Source organism: Symphodus melops (genome assembly GCF_947650265.1).
Source record: "Symphodus melops genome assembly, chromosome: 19".
NCBI classification, from domain to species: domain Eukaryota; kingdom Metazoa; phylum Chordata; class Actinopteri; order Labriformes; family Labridae; genus Symphodus; species Symphodus melops.
In genome coordinates, this window is record NC_136709.1 from 3746830 (window position 1) to 3768032 (window position 21203).

General features: G+C 41.9%; 1 protein-coding gene across 2 annotated transcripts in view; it reads right to left on the reverse strand.

Annotated features, from left to right (window-relative positions):
• babam2 (BRISC and BRCA1 A complex member 2) overlaps positions 1-21203 on the reverse strand; it is an 89376-nt gene that overhangs the window by 23875 nt on the left and 44298 nt on the right. For both annotated transcript variants that reach the window (XM_079368970.1, XM_079368971.1), the window contains exon 7: positions 4333-4442. In XM_079368970.1, coding sequence (XP_079225096.1) covers positions 4333-4442 — 110 coding nt within the window. The remainder of the gene's footprint in view (positions 1-4332; positions 4443-21203) is intronic.

The following is a 21203-nucleotide window of genomic DNA, read 5'->3' on the forward strand; positions in this document are numbered from 1 at the left end:
ATGCAGTTGATATGACAGTCTCTACAAACAGTGAAATCCAGCGGTGCCAAAAACAAAGCTGAGCCAATTTTCTCTAGCTGTCCACATCTGCTACACTCAACGTTTCATAAAACAAGAACTGATTTAAACAATTCGCAAAGCGCTTTTGATGTGGATTTTATTGTGGCATTTTATGATTTTTCGAACATTTGCCGTTGCTCGGGTTAATGCAGAAGCTCCTGACTGTCGCTGTCTATCAAACACAGAGTGCAGGAACGCTGCAACAAACATGCATTTTCCTCTCCACTGGAGACAATGCAAAGACAACGTGCAAAGGGTTACTAACAAGGGTCAGTAAGGACATGACGGATATCTAACAGGGTAACTGATCTGCATGTACGCACACACAGCGCGAAGACTCGCACAAAAATCTGCATGCTTAATTAAGTAGCATCCTCAATGAATACAATAGGAATGCGCTCATGCACGGACTTGCAAACACATGTAGATGTTTGTCTTTAAACAATGGTGAAAGAGACGTACATTTTTGCCTTGGGTCATGAATTAACACACTCCCACACATCTGACAAAAAGGTGCACAAAAGCATGTAGCGGAGCACATTCATACTCAGCCTTGATATGCATATGTGCAAATATCTCAAGACAAAGAGGCAACATTTAGCGGGAGGAGAAGGGCTGGTAAATGAGAGCTTGGCTCAGTGTAGCATGGTTAAGCCTCAGCATGCTGAGATGCTTCTTAAAGGGTTAAGATGAGGAGGGTATGCTTTATAGCCTCTCCTCATTTATCTACCCCTCCTTCCCTCTCAACTACCCCCTCTCCCTCCCCTGCGCCGCAGCTTCCCCACTTCCTGCTCCATACTTTCCGCCGTTAGCCTCCTTCTGTCTTGTCTCCTCATGCAACTGGAAGAGAGAGGGAGAGAGCCTGTAACGCCACAGCAACAGCTCCAGTCTGGTCTGCTGGAGCTATCGGAAGGTCAGTCTCCCTCAGAAGACAAACACACACACACACCACACACAAATGTATGCATTGCACACATACATTCTGCAACTACACCACCGCAAGAGCTCTCCTGAAGAAAACCTCTTCAACCAAGTGTCCATCAAAACAGCACATTTATGACCAATCCACAGCTAGTTCATATTGTAAAGAATTGATATTTCACATTAAAGCCTCAGTGGCTCAAGAAAGGTTGAAACCTTCCATCACCTTCTATCTTTGTAATAAGTGCATTACACATCATAAAAAGCCAAATCAAAAAACAGAGGGACATGCAGAATTGTGTTTTATAAAGGAGATCCAGCAGCTCATGATTGCTCACATATGCACAGAAAAAAAAGAATGATAACACAGGAGTAGTAGGCGACCTATTGTGTGGTATAATTAGAGTATTTTGCTGCAGATGCTGTATGGGGTTAAAGTCCTGTCACAGTTCATCATTTCACATCGAGGAGGAGGAGCATCTCTCCCTCTCTCTCTCTCTCTGAGTGTTTTTTTTAAACCTGACTTCATATAGATTTAGAGATTCCTTTTATTGTATAAGATCAAACCAGTAGTTTGTCCCTTTAGGCGCACAGTAGACAATCTGTAGTCACAGTGATGGAACAGAACAACACTTCTGAGTGTCTTTCAGAAAAACTCCTCCACAGCTCAGCGGACGGGTCAAAAGTCATATCCACCTTATGACCACAAACATTTCCCTCTTTACCAGTCCTTTGAGCTGTTTTCATTTCGTTTTGGTTCCTTCATCATTCATTAAATCAATGTCATAACATTAGATCTACCAGAAAGTCCTTCAAAATAAAAGCAGTTTAATTTGAACAGCCAGTTAAGTAATCATTGCTTAAGACAGTAGGAAAGTTCAAAATAAAAGTCTAATCATGTTCATTTGTAGATGCAGAATAATAGAATTTCACACAGGCTTTTAAAAATATGATCAGTTAGAACACTAACAGTGACACAGACACGCCAGGGGATTTTTACAAAAAGAGGTGAAAAGAATTTTGTTATATTGTGAAAAGAATTTTGTTATACCGTGAAATCAGCAATACCACATTGTTAAACCTCCAGTGTGTGTGTGTGTGTGTGTGTGCTTTTGCCACTGACAGCGAGACACACACAGATAACGAGACAACAATTTTTGTATTTCAGGAGAATGAAGATTACCGTATTATGAAAGTGAAAAAAAAAAAAAACAGCAGAGAAGGACATAACAAAATGAGCCAAGCAGGAACACGGAGCATGAAAAAGGAACATGGTGAGACAGGACAACGAGAGAGAGAGAGAGCGAGAGAGAGAGCGAGAGAGAAAGAGAGAGAGAGAGAGAGAGAGAGAGAGAGAGAGAGAGAGAGAGAGAGAGAGAGAGAGAGAGAGAGAGAGAGAGAGAGAGAGAGAGTGGTGGGGGAAGGGGGGAGAGAGCAGAGGTCTCTTAACCTGGTGCGACGGGGCGTGTGCTTGTAAATAAACATCAGCCTGAAATTATTCTGAACACGAAAGCCCAGACCGTGAGGGCCTGAGGTCAGAGTGGGCCCATACCTGGCTCTCACACACACACACACACACACACACACACACACACACACACACACACACACACACACACACACACACACACACACACACACACACACACACACACACACACACACACACACACACACACACACACACACACACACACACACACACACACACACACATCTGCATCCACACCTACAGTACAAAGAGCAGGCCCTATTCGAATAGTGTTGGAGCGTGCACACAAACACATGAACAGCACAACATACTTTGAGGATATAAAAATAAAAACCCACGAGCATGCATGCATCCAAACACACACCCTTCTGCACACGCACACACATGCATGCAAACACACACACACAGGCAAACACAGACACACACACCCAAATGTAAACTGACAAATGCACACAAACACACACGTAGACACTACACCCTGCAAGACGAAAACTGGATTGAAACAAAGAGAATAAGCACACTGCTCAAGTACCCACACACACACACACACACACACACACACACACTGTGCCCACAGACTCAGAAAACATGCTACACACACAAACACACACCGTCTTTGTACTGTTAACACCCCAGATGTCTGTAGACATCTAGTCATCCCGAGCATAGACGTCGTGTGTCATCCATTTCATTTTTTTGTTCTTCCCCTGTTTGTTTTTGAGGAACCGCCTGATGAGTCCAGACACTGGGATGTGGGATTATTCACAATGATGTAAGTTGTTGCTAGATTCACAGCACACTCATGCTAATCCATCAACTTACGTCTCACATCCTGGAAATCAGAGGCAGGACGAGGACAGAGGGGGGCTAACATCACCTCGACCCGACCTTCGCTGCCTGCTCACTGTGAGGTTTTTTTGAGTGAGGCACGAGAACAAACCTGCAGACTTTTTGTTCCCCGGGATGAGTTTGGGAATGTTTCTCACGAGATGACCTCTGATTCTGGATGGTTTCTCCTGTCCAATATCACTGAGACTACAAATTGCTCAAAGATTTAACCAACGGGGCATAAATGTATGGAAGTGTGAATGAGTCGTCCATGACTCTGGATTAGTATAAGAACCTAAGATTGTGTTTGTAACTTTGTCTGCATGGATATGCAGAACATTTCAATGATATAGGCCGACTAATAGACTCTGAGACCAACTTTACAGACTTTAAGAACAATACTACAACTCTTTGAAGGACTGTCATGAACTAAAGGACGTTTAATGGAAGGGGGAAAACAACCTACAGTATGTGAGGAATGATGACGAACAGCAATGTTTGATCCACTTACAAACCAGGAAGCTACGAGTAAAAAAAACTCAACGTTTGACAAGTTAAACAACAAGTCTCACTTTCTAAACAGCTGTGTCTTCGTCCCTTAAACTATATTACTAATTAACTATAATATGGAATCAAAATGTAACATTCTCCCAAAGTCAGAAATCTTTTTTAATGGAAACATCTAAAGGTCTGACTTACATCTGAAACTGTGATTTATATTCCAAGGTTTGATGCAAAGGAACCATTGTTTAAAATTTCAGATTATAGACAGAGCTAATGAAAAACCTTCAATTCACATGAATCACATAGTGGTAGTAGGGTCCATAAAATAAACTTTCTATTAATTGATTAGAAACAGAATATGTTGATCACACCAGGATACATTTGGTTTATCCACAGTCATTTTCTGGTTTTGTTTGACTGTAGTGCAAACCGATTGCATGCAATAATATTTACTCCATCTAAACACACTGTTTAACATCATCAAAGGAAGAATACAAGTAATACATTTGTCAATGTGATGTGCTTACTGTTCAATGCTGGGGGACAGGTAGAGCTTAGGGAACACCTGGGTAGCCTCAGCGTCCTCAAAGCTCACCGAGAGAAGAGCGACATCCTCTCCAGGGTCCAGAGCCGTGTCCTGAGAAAGAGAAAGAGAAAAGGCTTTACTTTAATTACATCCCAACATCTCTAGAAACGGAAATCGAAGGAAGTGGTCAAGACACAAAAACACACAACAGACAACAAAAGTAATAAAACTAGACGATCCATAATGTGCCCTGAAACCCATTTGACCCCAAAGTCCAGTTCAGACTAGAGCGAGCGCTCTGTTCCCTCTTTGATCACAGTACACTTCCTTGTCCTGGCACAGATGGAAGGTGTGCGCTTTAGAACGGTACAGTTGCTCAAGAACGGGTACAAGCATGTGACGCAACGTGAACATGAAGTATAATGGATCCCTTCATTCCATTGTCAAGAAATCCTGGAGTTTTATGACCCAAAATAAGCCACATAGTCAGGACAGGCAGTCATGTTCTCCGACATGGGGATGAAGACTCAACTGCGCTTACCTTTCAAAAGAAAATCGTTTGCAGTCCATCTGTCTTGTAAACTAAACACGCTTCATGATCACGTATTCCATTCATGTGCTGTGTTACCACATGATGTACAAGAGGTAACCTGCAAAAGATAGCCTGAAATCTTAGGTACCGTTCATAATGCACTCATGCATTCATGACTATGTTCAATGCTCGCACTCGTCCTCATGCACACTGCACACACTCACACACATATCCACACTCACTCACTCAGGTAACCGTGCTCAGGCCAGGTTAGTCCTGGAGCAGTGGGAGTGCAGGCCAGCGGAGGAATAAAGGGGGGAGTGCGCCTGAAGTTTCCCACGAACATGGAATCCAACAGTTCTCTGACAGCCCGAAATTGTAACATTATGCAAATTATTCAAGGCTCCAGGAGCCACAGCCTTGAAGTCTGACACAATAAAACTTCAAGCTAATTCTTGCCTCTTGTCAGCCTGTTCAAGTAACATTTATCATTAGAACACTTCAGCGACAACTTCAGGTTAGTTCAAGTATCTCTGCTGCAAATTGGTTGTTTTTGTTCTTCCATGTATGTGTTGTCATGGGAAATCTATTAGCTATTCCAGCTCGGATTATTGGTCTTTGCTGTTTCTATTCTGTTCTTATGTTCAGATTTAAGATTTAGCTGACACAGCTTCTAAGCTAGCTATACAGCAGAACAAACACAGTAGAGTGAGTAAGTAAGTCTGCTTTTATTCAGAGGTCATTCATCTGGCTCAATGATCAGGAGAACCCAGTGACTTTATTTTCCACCAACAGTGGTTAAATGTCTACATCAAATCTCAAGGAAACTCACTGTAGATGGAGAATTGTATATAAAGTATTTAAGATGTTGGTGAGGCCAATTCACATATCGATGCCTTTTGAAAAGTTTGGATAACACAGAAAATATTGAAACTCTTGAACAACATTTTAAGCATTTTGTGTTGAAGCATGCAGAACCTACATTTGGTTTCAAACTTTCAGGTAGACACTAACTCATACCATATGATAGGATACGATACAATGTGATGCAATAGAAGGAGATCAGCTGCAATACGGTATGATAATTATGTTACACTATATTTTTATTTTGCTCATAAGAAACGTTTTCTCCATGGAGGAATGTATGTTGCAGAATATTGTTTACTTTTCTAAATATCTGTGGTTAGAAAATACATTCTCTGTTCATGTCGTATTTTCAAATTAGTAGAAGTAAAAACCTAGAGATCATACTCTTTAATGCTTACACAACAAGTGTGACAGTCCCAAAATCTTGAAGGAGGTGGAGAGGAGAGGGAAGACACCAGAAGAAACATCTGTTTCGTTTCATGGCACATTAACTTCAACAGCTGCACAGTGAGGCTGAGCTGATGACTGGGAGCTCCAATCAAATCATGTGTGAGATGGATGCAGAGGCCACCCGGAGCTGCTTGCTTCAAACCTCGTCTGCATCTCCGAGGTTCTAATTTCTCGATCTGTGATGTTTTTCCTAGAGCATGGCTACTTCTCAGGCACTGTCATTAGTGCAATTCCACATCAAGTACCACTCTGGCCTCTCTCGGCAGACAGAGGCTCGGCGGTGTTAATCAAATGTCTTACAGATGGTTTGAACTCATCCATTTGTTATAATCGCTGCACGCTGTGGTGAGAGGGAATGTAACCACCATACATGATGGACAGAGGCACACAGCAACCAGTATGCAGCAAGGGCGCCTCGAACGTGATCAGGCCTATGAACTCATTTCACAAACTGACCATTGGATTAAGAGAAACACTGAGTGGGCGGATGAGGGATTCCTTCACTGCCCATTTTCTCCCCTAATGGAGTGGGATTCATTTCATTGCATTTAATCTAATGATATGAACACTGTTTTAAAAAAGAGAAATGTATAGAAGGCACTCAAATCCATGCAAATGAAATTGGTTGCAGCTGAGAATACATGAGAAATGGCAGGGGCACTGGAACGGCTCTTAATGTCTCTGGAACTTTGGCTACAAATGGTAACAATGCATTTTCTAAATTAAAGTGGGCATATTATCTCCCCCTTTTTTTTTACTTTTTCAAACAGTCCCCTGTGGTCTAAATGAAACATCTGTGCTGTGCTTTGTTTAAAATATAACATGAATCAAGCAGCAGAGGAGGTTTGTGTCCACGTAGAAACCAGCTCTCTCAGAGCGCTCCGTTTAGGTGTGTGTGTGTCTCTTTAAATGCAATGAGCCCTCCCTGAGTTTTCCCAGTAGACAACACTCCCCTGTAGAGACAATAAAAATGGCAGACCTGCACATAAGTTTTGCTTTAAGCAGGAGGTGGAGTCCATGGGTGGAGATACCAGGAGAGGGAAGGGGATTTTCTTATCAGAATCCAACTTGTGATGAAAACAGAGCTTTTTTCTCTGTGTGGTAAGACTTAAGCAGACAACAAACGAATGCATAGATGGATTCATTTCAAATGTTGTGGGTCGATAGACACTCAGGTTACCCAAATAAATGTTCAAAAACACTGTGAAAGTGGATTTTTTTATACGTCCCTTTTAAAGCTGTGAGTCTCTTTAAAGGGGTACTTCACTTTACTTCACTTTCTTTGTATCATTATAAACCTGCTAGTATTTTTGAATGGTTGTGTATCCCACCCTCCTTTTCCCCTGAGACAGTAAAGCGTTGTATTTCTTGTCTGAAAAGGAGCCGATGACGCTTAAGTCGTCATTTCGCATCAACGACTGGCTGCTGTGGTTAAAGTGGGTTAAACTACATTGCTAGTTCTTTATGTTTTTGACAGTGAAGCTACAGACCTATCATAGATCAGTGGGTGGGAACTCGCTGCCAGCATCGATAAGCAGCGTCCGCCATCTTGCTAGGAAGCTATGCTGACACTTACAGGCTCTGTGGAGAAAGCTGAGAAGCAAAAAAAAAAGTCAAGCTGATATGGATGAGGGGGGTTTGATGCTGTGCTTGAATTATGACGATTTTCAGGATCTTGTGCTTGAATTGGATATCAGTGGCTATTTCACACGTCTACTACATGACCCAGTTTTAATACAGATTCATGTTTCAATGGATGAAGTGTCCCTTTAAGCATTTAAGAAGAGCTACCTATTTAAAAAATATCTGCTTAGGTCATTAGCACTCAAGACCTCCGTGCATGCACCAATCACTGCACTGCAGCCACAGGGTCTGAGTCCATTACAGACAAAAACATTTTTTTATATACTGAAGCGCTCACGCCCTCAGATTCAGAGAACTTGTCACTGGCGCTTATTGTTGCTAGGCTTTGTAATTTGTATCACAGCAAGTCAACTCACTCAAAAAAAAAAACCCACACCAAATTCTCACCTAATAAAGTAACGTTTGAAGATATCACATAGCGACATTTTTCATTCAGATTAAAAATAGTCGGCAGTACTTTTAAGACTCTTCCTATTACGTACACAAACCTAAAGTTACAGAGTTAGAAGGCTTCTATTGGTCGGGGTTTCCAGGGGCTTTAAGTATACGTAACACATATTCTAAAGTAGGAGCCATGAATGAGCAGATCACAGTCACAGTCACAACAATAGCTGTTGCTATACTGGTTTGCATAGAGACTGCCTTGCAACAGATATGAGGGGGTTAAGACATAAGCAGCAGAAGGGAGGCAGCGGGGTGTGTGCGGCATCCAAAAGTGTTGCCTGATGGACTCAGCTCGCATCACTACAGAGGGCATCAGTAAACAAGAGCTGCTCCGTGTCTCCCAGCAGCGCTCTGGGCCTCAGCAGCTGACGATAAGGGACAGATAGGAACAGGCATGGAGAGGCTGGGGTGGGCGTGGAGTTTGGGTCAAGATTATTATGCTCTGATTTGTAGCTGTCATGTCCCGTTCTCATCTTTAAAGGTGATTGAATGGACGCTTTCTTTAAGGCGGGGACAAAGGAAACAGACGGATGAGACCCAAGAGGAAGGTGAGAGGGCCAGATGAGGAACACGGGGCTGCAGCTGTGCACAGGCTGCAGCTTCACCTCCCTCGAATCAGTCAGACCAAAGGCGCTGTTGAAGGGAGAGACTTTTTTTTTTGTGGAATGATTCAGACTCTCCTCGTCCCTGCAGACAGCGGAGAGCTGTTCCAAGTCATATCAAATCAGTGAAACAAACAAAAACCAAAAGCAGACCATTTAACTTGTAGCTATTGCCATTTTAAATGAATGAAGGAAGCTGGAAATAAGAAGAACAATCTAATCTTATCTTGTTGAGAGTTTCAGTGTCTCTGCCTCAATAACTCTTTGAGCCTTGTTTTTTTTTTTTTTTTAAAGTTATACCAATAGATGACACGCTGTAAACTTTAAGTGCACCTTTCAAGCATCTTTTCAACGAAGAACGTACAACATTTTAAACATAAATACAGCAGATATGAACTATATCCTACGTGCAAATATCTCTCTGAGCCATGACTGTCTACAAGAAGTGAGAAGCGCGAGACACGCGTGCTGTGTTGTTGTCAGAGCCGTGTTTCATCATGTTTACATGGACGTGACGGCTCACTCCTCTCCTCACGTATAAAAGCTGTTTGAGTGAAGGACTACAGAAAAGAAGAATGGAAAACTTGCTGCTTATTTGATTGTCATTTAAGCATTTTTAGATCATGTCATGCTGTATGCAGTAAATGTACATGCAACGTGAAGCTACTAGCTAAATAGAGTGTGCTAACATTAGCCTGCTAACACACCAAAGCAGGCCTCAGGCAATTGCGGTTGGCGCCAACAGAACAATTGTCTGCGTGTGTGCTTAACTTCTCCGTGTGAACTTGAGGCGAGGGGGGGGGGGGTTAGAGGTGTGCCACAGGAGGAGGGCGGAGGCTGCAGTGTGTCGGAGGTGCTCATGGTCTACATCTACTGGATCAAAAAGTCAAGCATTCTTCCTTTAAGTCTTTATTGTTCTTGCAGGAAGAAAAACACATCTTCAGACTTCCAAATGTCTCTAAAAGAAATGGATCTGATAGTTAAAATTAAATCGGGAAAAAGCTCGTCATGTAAAATCAGTGTCACTTTGATGCTCATGATCAGGGCTCACGCCAAGCTACCACTGGGCGCCTAAAACTCAGCGTGTTTATCGGATTACTAATGATCCAACAAGGAAATGTGAACATTTTTCATACAGTTAAATTACTTGACAAATGTTTCCTCCATGACTTCTAGCTGAGGTCCCAAAAAAGGTCTTTAAATGTAACAAAATAGCTTGTCCATGAGTGCTGAGAGCAAAACAAAAATGACTACCTAAACTTGACAGGGCCATTTTAGGAGAAAACTGTTTGTATGCTTAAAGTAAATTAAAGAACAGAGGGGCAAAATAAATGGTTTACTTGACAGCTGGCTCGGGTTATTGAATACACTGTGTTCTGAGGGGGTGTCTTTAAACTGCGGTGGAAATGTAGAGGTACTTGAAAACTCTTGTGATTTTCTTTTCTCAAACTTTGCCAATATACAAGTGGTTGTGCAAAACAGATAGCTTAATGAGGAGAACAAAATGTGACCTTCTAACCTGACTGCCTTGAAACCATGGCTTAACTCAGAACAGAAGAACCGTCTCCACTGTAATGAAATCAAAAGCCTCCAAATGGCCATTAATTTCCTTTGCACACAAAACACACATCTTCAGTCCTTTTAAGCAAATACACTCGGGGCCAACTGCTGCCTGCTTATGTAAAGAGTTATTAGAGAAGTAACATTAAAAAAGCCTTTGCTCCACAGGCCACAGGCAGCACCTTAATGAAGAGACTTCTTCGTTGGTAAGTAATGAGCAGTGAAGCAGCCGAGGTCAGAGGGCTGGGAGACAGGCAGGGCGTCCTGCAGGGGTGTCGGCTGGACGCTGGAGCAGTATTTACTACATGTCCCCGGGGCCATGTGACTCAACTGCTGCAGGACTGGATTTAAGAAAGCGGTTGGAGAGTGTGCACGCCAGTGTGTGCTTGGACATCAAGGTTAGAGGGTGCCTCGGAGTCAAACCCTTTCACGTGGCCACCAACCCCACGCCCTCTGTCCTCCTTGCTGCTTGAGACACATGGACACACACACGCACGCACACACACACACACACACACACACACACACACACACACACACACACACACTAAAGCACAGACACTGTTCCTTATGTCTGTCCTTGTGTCTCCTGATGCTCCGGCCTCTGGCATCTCCTCTGTGTCGCATGTGACAGGTTGGAAATGTGACAGCTGTCCTTATGCCAGACCAAGTCTGGCCAAAGTCACAACACACACAAACACACTCATCCGCGAACGCAACACAGAGGGCTCGACTGCAGGGCGAGTACGGAGGAGGTGAGGGCACTTTGTCCGCTTTCTTCGCCCAACTTTAAATGTCATGCCCAACGTAATGGGGTGCTTTGACTGACAGCAGGATTGTTGTGCAAAGACATGTCCAGCTTCTAGGCGAGCAGCTTTGAATGCCCCCGTGCTACACTGGACACACTGCTGCTCGGCATCCTGATAACAACAATAAATACATGGCAGTGCCTGCAATTCAGGTTGGACATTTTCAAGAATTGTGCACCTTGGACATCAGGGCAGTCCAGGGGCTTTTACCCCTGACCTTTTAGCTTCATATTAAATGAACTCTGGTGGGTTTGACTTGACACACAGTCAAATTCAGCTCGTGTGGTGTCAATTGAACACTTATTCAAACCAAATAAGGCAAAGACGCCATGACTCTCTACAGGTTTAATGCGAGTCTGTATAACCTCACAATTTCATTACAGGTGAAAATAATGATGAACAATAAATGATCATTTCATCACAAACTACAAGCTGAACACACTGAAAAGACTACCTGAAGAGCAGCAATACTCTTTAGTTAATAACATGCCTTCCATATTCACTCACCGTGCCAACATTTGAAATATGAGTTAGAACAGAGATGGAAGTACAACCTGTCAAAGTATGCACCATTTCACTGTGGTTATTTCATTTCAAAACAGATTTCCCAAACATGAATCGTGTGCAAGATTTATTTAACACAGATAGTAATAAATCATGTTTGAGTCTGTTGTTGTCGATGGGAGATCAAAGACGGTGTTTTCAGCAGACAACTAACGGGCAAACATAGACCAGTGGAAGTGATTCTAACTTCTACAATCACCCTCCATCCCCTGTCATGTCTCAGTCCAAGTCATGTCATTTGATCTGCTGCGTGTTCAGTTAGGTCCTCAGAGCCTCCCTCACAGAATGAGGCAATAACTATTGTGTTGTATCGTCAAAAAAAAAAATGTAATCAACAAAAAAATTCACAAAAGTCCTGCACACGGTCAAATTTAAGAAATACATCGACAACTTTTGGCTACTGAAACATTGTGAATATTCTATTTTAAGCAGTGGTCTTTTTAGCATCATGAAAGTGAGAAATAAACTTAAATTAAATTTTTGTTTCTTTATGAGACGCCACAGGAACACGACAAAAGGTTAATATTTGGTTCCTGTGATTTTGAATGAACCTTGCTGCTTTCAATCGTGGCAACCCAAAACTGGGCCGGGCTTCACTTTTTCTTCCAATACATTTGGATACTACTGGTCGAGAAGAAAGCAGAATTTGCATTGATTGAAAACATGATAACAAAAAAGCATTGAAGCTTCAGAACATCTGAAAACCTTTCAGTCAAGTGCTGAGAAATAGTCTCATACGATGGAGGCTTTTGTTTTTAATCCACTGTCCTGTCTCTAAAATAACAGATAAAAGATCCTCACATAGTACTCTTCAGTGCCTTAACAGAATATAGTGAATTACTGTCTGACATACCGAGTTATGCGTTTGTGTCAGCCTTTTCAAAAGTTTGACAGAGACTTACGCATCGCTCCCTGAGGGCGAGAAGCACAGGGTCAAGGTGGCAGCTGCCAAAATGTCTCATTGGATGACATAAAATGTTCTGATTGAGAAAGAGAGTTGAGGATATTGTTCCTAATGATGTGGTGGCAGTGGTGCAGCTGCTGCTTGTGGGGAGGGTATGGGCAGCGATGTGGTGTACTTCAGGGGCCATGATGATCCCACTCCCTTCACCTCAAAACACAGAACATGCAAGCACAAGTCACCCAAATGGCACGCGTGTCCAAAAGAAGACATCGTCCTGTCAGAGGAAATGTCTTTCCCATGTCTGTCCCTCTCCTTTTTTTTTTTTTTTTTTAATTATATTTTTGGGCTTTTTTGGCCTTTATTTAGAGAGAGAGGGACAGTGGATAATGTAGAAAATCAGGGAGAGAGAGAGAGAGGGGAATGACATGCGGGAAAGGGCCTCAGGCTGGAGTCGAACCCGGGCCGCCCGCGTGAGGACCACAGCCTCAATGCATGGCGACGCGCGCGCTGCCACAGTCCCTCTCCTTTTTTTAACTCTTCTCCCAACAAACTCCCAAACGCTCATGTTCTAACTCAGTCTGATGTAAGACAGGCTGGTCGATGTTTAACCAGGCACCTCATAGTTGGACTCCGTGCCAGGACTTAACTGTGACACGAGGACAAAAGGGCGAAAGATTACTGAGCACACATGCTCCACCTGGAACCGTGCAGGTAAAACAAAACCCAAACACACCTAATCGCTCACGTCAGCATTGTGTTAGGGCGTGTTTGTTAACTCAAGAAAAAGCATATACTGTTTGACTCTCTCCATGGATTCTTATATCACGGGTGTGTCCATAAATGGTAATCCAGCAACAATTAATAGCTAGAATTTTCCATAGTTAATTTGTTAGTGCAGCCGTGCTTTCTGCTGTGAGAAACACCCTGTTATACAGGGCCGCCACTTAAAAGACAACATTTCCAAACACCAGTCAAAATGATCCAGTAAGAATCGCTGCACTGACGTATTTTAGAGTTTATGGACAGAGAGTCCCTAAAATCTCTATTCTTCTGAAACACTTCTGTTGACAGACAAAAAGGGCAACAAGCGGCTCTGCCTCTAACCCGTTAGTGACTTAGGATTCTTTAAGTGTTCAGCATTCACAGGATGTTTATAGGGCATCCATTGTGAGAACTGCTGCTCCCCTCCAAAACAAACACTAAAAGTAAAAGCAATGAATAAAATGTCCTATAACAAAAAACAACGAAAAAAAACCCCCACACTAACAGTAGGTCGTGCCTTGGCAGCTGCTGAGTTACTACTAACTTTAAATGGTTAGTTGATTTTCCTTCACCAGGTAAAATGATTTCAAAAGTAAAAAAAAGCAGTTGGCTAGAAATCTTTCCAACCAACCACCAACCCACCGGGAGGACCAGGATGGATAAGTGTTCAACAAGTTTAAACACAAGATGTCCTCTGATAAAAAAGAGTTTGGTGTTTCGCTGAACTGAAGAAACACACAGAGTAGTCAAAGGTTGATATTAAACTAAGTCTGATAGGACATTTCTGTGTTCTCAAGGTTCAAGATACTTTATTTGTCAAATATGCTCCATGTTAAGCATACAGCACACACATCTACATTGTAGATGAAGATTCATGTATCTAACAGTCTCTTACATTAAATGTAATGTTAGTCAATGGAGGGTTTAGATGTGCAAAATGAAAGAAGCTAAGTAGACAGTGGAGTTAATAGGTACGTTTGTTTTCATCCCAGCAAAGTGTTGGAAAAATATCAAGAACCATTAAAACATGAAACTGTTTCAAATGTTTACATTTACATTTAAATAGTCCTTTCAACTGGAAAGTGAAGTTTCCCAAGAGCTTTCAAAGTCGATCCAAGCAGCTCAAGAGACTGACTTAGCCCTGAAACATTTTACCCCAATGAAAATAATGACCCTACAAGAGTCAAGAGTCGAAAAGGTCAAACAAAATAGCAGCCATTAGTGCAATTCACCAACACTACAGGCAATTTAATTGACACTGGCAACCTTCATTTTTTGTGGGTTATTTTTTTTCCATCAAGCGGCTGAGGTGCAATAAATCCACAGTTCCTAAAGTGTCCACTTGAGGCTGGCTGCAAAAGTCAAGCAATCCCCATTAGAGTCCATGTTGACCAGCTTATGTTTACAGAGGCATTAAACAGCTTTTTTTTTTTTTGACTTGAACAACTCAAAAGAGTTATAAAGCTAAGACAGTCTGAGGTCAAATTGACCCAAGGAAAACCGATGCGTACAACATCATAAACATAAATCAACATAAATTAGGAAAAGTCATTACATATGAAGCAAAACAATTGATGTCAATCATTTATTAGAAGACGTTAAACATTGAATAAACAAAGGGGAGGAAATGAACGTTACGATTTTTTGTTATTCAGGTAATTAAAGAAGAATAGATACTCTATTCTTCTTTCTCAGGAGCAGAACCAGCAGCAAGAATCTTTCAATTCTTGGTGACAATATCTGGCCGAAGACCAACAGATGTGCCAACGAGACACTTAAGCAAGCTGATCATTATTTCCCTCAAACACGAGTCATATGTGTGACTGTGGCCAGCTGTTACTGATAGTGTGTCACTGATAGCGTGCACTGTGTGTGATGATGGGGCTTCAAGCCACAGAGGGTGACTCAAGTATGTGTCTTTGCATGTGGAGAAGTGCATGCCTGAGTGTTTTGAGAAGTGAATGAATGCATGTGCTATGTTCATACTGATGACACAATGAGTGACCTGGGAGTCAAGTACCCTCTGACTTCTGTACTGTGTGGTGACATTATTATGTGTAATATCTAACATCTCATTTAGAACAGATTTTTAACTGAACAATTAACGTTTTTTTTTTTCCTTTTTAATTTCCTTTCCCTTTTTTACTTGAAGCTGAAAATGCTAACACTGCTTGTGTTATTGTGGCATTTTGTGGGGGTGATAATTGTAATTGCATTAATATTGCTTCAATGATAGTGTTGCAGGGTATTTTTGTCCCTCTGCAGTGTTAATGAGACTATTCCGGTCATCTGAACCACTACAGCCTCTTTTACCCCATTTGGGTCCAGTGGGAAGTTGGGGCTAAATAACCGTGAAATGAAGGCATTTACAAATCATTCGGCTCAAGACAGAGCTGAATTTTTTTTGCAAGGAGTCGTCTCAGCTGCAGTCAGGACAAACCACAAAGTTTGATAAGCGCTTCAGTTGGCTCACACTCGGCCTATGATTACAAAATATAACAAACATGATACTGAGGTTGTTTGGTTTGTAAATGATCTCTCTCGAAACGTGAACCATATGTTTTAAATCAGTTTGAAATGGCATACATTTTAAAATGAGGTGCAGCTCAATTTGATATCTATAAAAGTGGCTTGAGTCTGAAAGCACATCTCCTGATACTAATTACTATTTTGCAGGAGCAGAATATCCTGCATACAGTGCTTCCATAAAGTAAGCCTGGAAAGCTTTGTGAAGGGGCGCCAGTGGTCTAGTGTTTACTTCATGCACCCCATACTTCAACACGGTAGTGTTAACCGGGGATCAACTCCTGCCAGTGGCTCCTTTTATGACATGTCATTCCACACACTCTATCTCTTCCCAATGTCCCAATTCACAGGCATTTTCTTGTTATTGTTATTTGCTATAAACGGGTGAAACAAAATATATAGTAATAATAATATAAGGCAAATATAACAAGATTTACAGCATTTAAAATCTATTTGGAAAACATTTTGTGATTTGCTATAAGGTCACGATTGTGGAGTCGATGTCTTGTTATTTTTCTTCCAGCAGTTACATTCCTCTTTCACAAATGTACTTTCTAACAGCCACCCTGCATTATCTCTGCCGCCGAAGAGAAATTATTCTACTTTCTTATTTAAAGCTGTTGATAATACTTGTGTGTTTGTCAACCTTCGAATCAACGCTCAAATAACCTTGTTAGTTTTCCAAATTGCAAACTAATGTTCCCTTATAATCCAGAAAAAAATGAATCTAATACTTAACCATGGGGTACTGTGGATGGAAAATGTAAAACCGTGTTTCATGAATAAAAAACAAGTTTTAGGTTGTGATTCTTTCGGCTACACTGCCTTTATTAAAGCATCTGTACAATGCTTCGAAGAACGAAGAAACTCTTGGGTGAAAAAAGGCTGATCCGTCTTAATGGTGGTGGTAATGGTCTGAAGTCATTTTTAAGCCAAGGGTAAGCCAAGACTCACAAATGAGCTCTGACAGGCAACATAGGGACACCATTTTAGCCTGAAGCTAAACACGTGTTAATAAAAAGCAGGACAATGGATGGAGAGTTCAAATGAGAGCTGAACAACATCAAGGTTGAAATGACAAACGACAAACAGTGGATTAATAAGGAGAACATTTGGAGGCGTTACAGAAAAAAAAAAAACAACAACAACATATAGATCGTGTTCAACTTGATATAGAGCGAGGGCGGAAAGTAGGCCAGTTAGAAGTAATTCCATGGAGGCGTGGAGAAGTGTGGGGGGGACGGAGGAAGAGGAAGAAGAGGAAGAAGAGGAGGAGGGGAGGATGCTCTCCAGAGACTGTAAAGCTGGAAACCTCTGATGCTCAGCTGGAGGTACAAGCAGGTGGGTGGGAATCTTCGTTTGGAGACGGAGTGTGGGTGGTTGAAGGGGGGGGAGGGTTGTGGAGAGTGACTGTGGATCGCAGATTCGCCGAGGGAGACGGGAGGAAGGCATGACCTTTGGTACCAGGGTGTCATATTGGGGTCAGTGGAGCATTAGGGAGAGGATTCGAGCTCCATGCTCTCTAACCAACCATCCTGAGGCTGTGATTTCTCTTTAATTCTCCGTATCCACAAAGGATACTAAAGCACTCTCCTTCATCTCTTTAAATAGTCTATAACCATTTACTTCCACACTTTAAAAAGGAGGTGATGGAAGCTTCTCATGACAATTGTCTTATTACAGCATGTGACGTTTTATCATTTCTGGATATGGAAGATAAGGGCTTATTGAAGAGGAATTCATTTAGGAAAAGGTCAACAGGTTGGCAGATATGACAGCCATCTTGTACATAAAGTATAGATAGATATTTAGTATAAAAACCATCCATCCATTATCTACGTATACTGCTTTTCCAGTTCAGGGTCCAGCTGTCATTGAACTGGTCCATGGTGTACCCCCAAGTCAATCACAGCGTTGACATATAGAGACAGACAACCAGCCACGTGCACATCAGTAAAGAGACACTATTTCTCCAGGACACATGCAGCCAGCATCTGATGGATCTCACATACAGACATGGTAGTTTAGGCTGAGGGTGTGTGTTGCTAAGGCGGACACTTTAACTGTGAAGCCCTGAGGGGAAAACTACAATCATAAAAGCAAAAAAAAAACCCACAACCATTAAAATGACAGAGTTGATCTATTCCAAGCAAACACTAACATTTGTCATTATACATAAAAAAACATGACGATTCACAAGGGCCAACGACAAACTCACTGAGTAAACTCTGCCATCAGTGATGCTCTTTTGAACGTGGGCTCGTGCACGCAATTGGTAGAGAACGAGCAGGGAGACAGGGAGGCGTGTGATTGGTTCATCAAATTTGTACCTCGTGGCAGACAATGGTTTCTTGTTCAGAGCACACAAGTTACTAATTTCTGTCAGGACATAAAGACAATTTCAACCAAAATCTTTAAAAAAAAAAAGTGTATCTGGAGAAAATGACAAACCCTGCCTTTAAAGCAAAATAAATAAAAGTGATAGATAATGAAATACAGACAGCCTCAAGTGTCATCACCACTGAGATGAGACATACTACTTAAATATGTTCTCTGCTTGCATGACTGCCATGACATCATGAGGCAAGAGATGACTCAGTTACAGTGAGAAACATGTTGTTTATCATGAGCAAACAATTATCAATTCATCAGCGTCAGAAGCATTCTGTGGCATTAGTCACCAGATATGATCCAACACCTAGTTATGATATGATAGAGCCTGACTAAAGAGGTCAAATATGTGTCATCATCAATGGGATGTGAGGGTAAGTAAGGTGTCTCTGATGGATTCTCACCTCAGATGATGATTACTGTCTTATAATGGGAATGCTGTAACAGAAAAGTACAACAGGGGAATGAAAAAAAAAAAACATGGATATGGAGGCACATGGAGAGATGAGGCCACACAAAAGGTCAAGGTGCTCACATTTTCTGTCGTTGCTAACCATCTCTTCATATGCGCCGAGGCTGTGGTGCCACCATTCATGTGTCACAACAAGGACGGGTGGAGAATTCCCTGACTCCTCAACCTCAGGGCACGACCTTTGTGACAACCCGCCTGTCAAAGCAGCACCGGGCTTGTTGCCCTGAGTGATGGGTCAGTGGACTGGAGTGCACTGACGGAGACGAGACGAGGGCATACACACAGAAATCAATGTGCAAACCAATAATCCATCAATCGGACATTTACACATTTACACTTTAGGATGAGCTTTTCCTCTCACAAAGACATTTGGGTTAAATTGTGGAGTGATGTGGAGAACAAGGCCCCGCTGTGTGCATTCATGCTGAGTATACAGTCGTTACGGGCGTAATGACTGTATACGCATGCTTACATTCTGATCTAAATGATCTACATTAAAATACAGCCAAACTAGATAGCATCCCTTCCCTGTGCTTGTTTTCATCCAGGTTGTAGAGTGGAGAGAGCAGGAACAATAACTGGACCTACAGCCTGGACTAGTGTGTGAGCAGATGTGTTGCAGTTTTGAGCATCACATTAGACCGGCTTCATGGACCTACAGCCCAACTGAACAGGGTGACGTTTAACCGTGCAGTCCACTGAAGGTCTTCATGAAGCAGTGTTGCTGTTCAGACTGTGCATACACTGTAGAAAGAACAAGTACTACTATTAATCCAGTCCTGTGAACTGGATTGATTGTGGGATAAAATAACACAAAACATCCTTCCTGTAGCGCCCATGTATTTCCTATTATAATCGAGGCACATGCTAAGAAGTGAGTTGGGAGATGGACTCAGCTGTATGTGTCTATCTGATGAACACATGAATGCTGGGTCACACATTTAAAAAAAATGAAGGCCCCAGTTGTTCATTGAAGCATGAAGGACTGATACACCTGGCGTGCCCTGACAGGTGCAACAAAACAGGAGAGTGAGGTAGATGTGTATCAAGCACAGCCTGCACATGCCCACACAGATTCACACTTCCTGTTGAAATGCTGCTGATAAGTGATATACTGCTGTATGTTCATATAAAGTGTGAGCGTTCCTCTTAATTGTGTGAATGTTTCAAGTGTGGTGAAAATGTAATAAATGACAGCGTAATGCGGTGGTAACAGTTTTGTTTCATATTGCACTATTTAAAAATACACGTTTATCCTTACATGGAACAAATAATGGCTCTCTCTATTGGTAAATATGGACACTTTCTCAGATACTAATGACTGGTGGAGTGAGCAGCAGGGTGCTACTGGAGTCTAACACTAATCATTATGTCATTCCCCGAGGTTCAAATATTTACATTGGGCTCTCTAAGGAGTTTCAGGGTGTGGACATCTCCAACCACAAATTGATATTTACAACAACATGGATAAAGAGCTTTCTGGTTTCCATGGCCTTTCTACTTTCAGGATTCAGATGAAGCTTACAGTATTTTCAGCCGTCTGAACTCAGAGTCATTTCTATTCCTGGTGATATAGTGGAGTCATGCTGTGAAGTAATAATGACCTCACACTTCATGTGACATCTGTACTCAATGCCATTAAATTGGATATGACTACTTGATGCTCTTTGGTGTACTGTAGTAAGACAAAAGAAGGGCTGAAGTAACCCCTTCTTTAGACTTTTATCACAGATTTACAGAAAATTCATTCAATAAAAAGAAATTCCAGAGCACTGTAACTTCCAGGGAGAGTTTTCTCTGGCCAGGTCCCAACGTCCACACAGCTAACTTTTCTTTGCCCCATTACTGTGAACATTTAATGTGCCTCTGCGCAAGAGCTTGTAAGTTAAAATACTGTATGGAAACTCTGATGCTTTTACCTGGATCATTTTTTTCTGAGTCTCTGAACATATAAATCAGGTTCAAGCTCAGGTTTTATTATTTGTAGTTTGTAGTTTTCGGTGAAATGATCATAAAAGCAACCTCATTACCCAAAGAATAAAGAAGAAGAAAAACAGTACTCCGACCTGTCAACTTGAGTTGTTTGATGCCAGCCAAAATATCCTAAACACTCGGGCACAATCTACATGAAAAATTGACTCCTAATCTACTGCTAACAAGACACGACTTTCAAGCTGTTTGACAGCCTGCTAACGACCAATGTTGGGGTAAAATCACAGCGTTTTGCTGGAGTTGAGAGCCTGGTCCTCTCATCTCCATGACTGGAGTTGTTGTTCTCTCTTGTCTTGGTGTTGTATTGAAATCAAACCATTTAAAATATACAGCACATTTGTTAGTCTAAGATA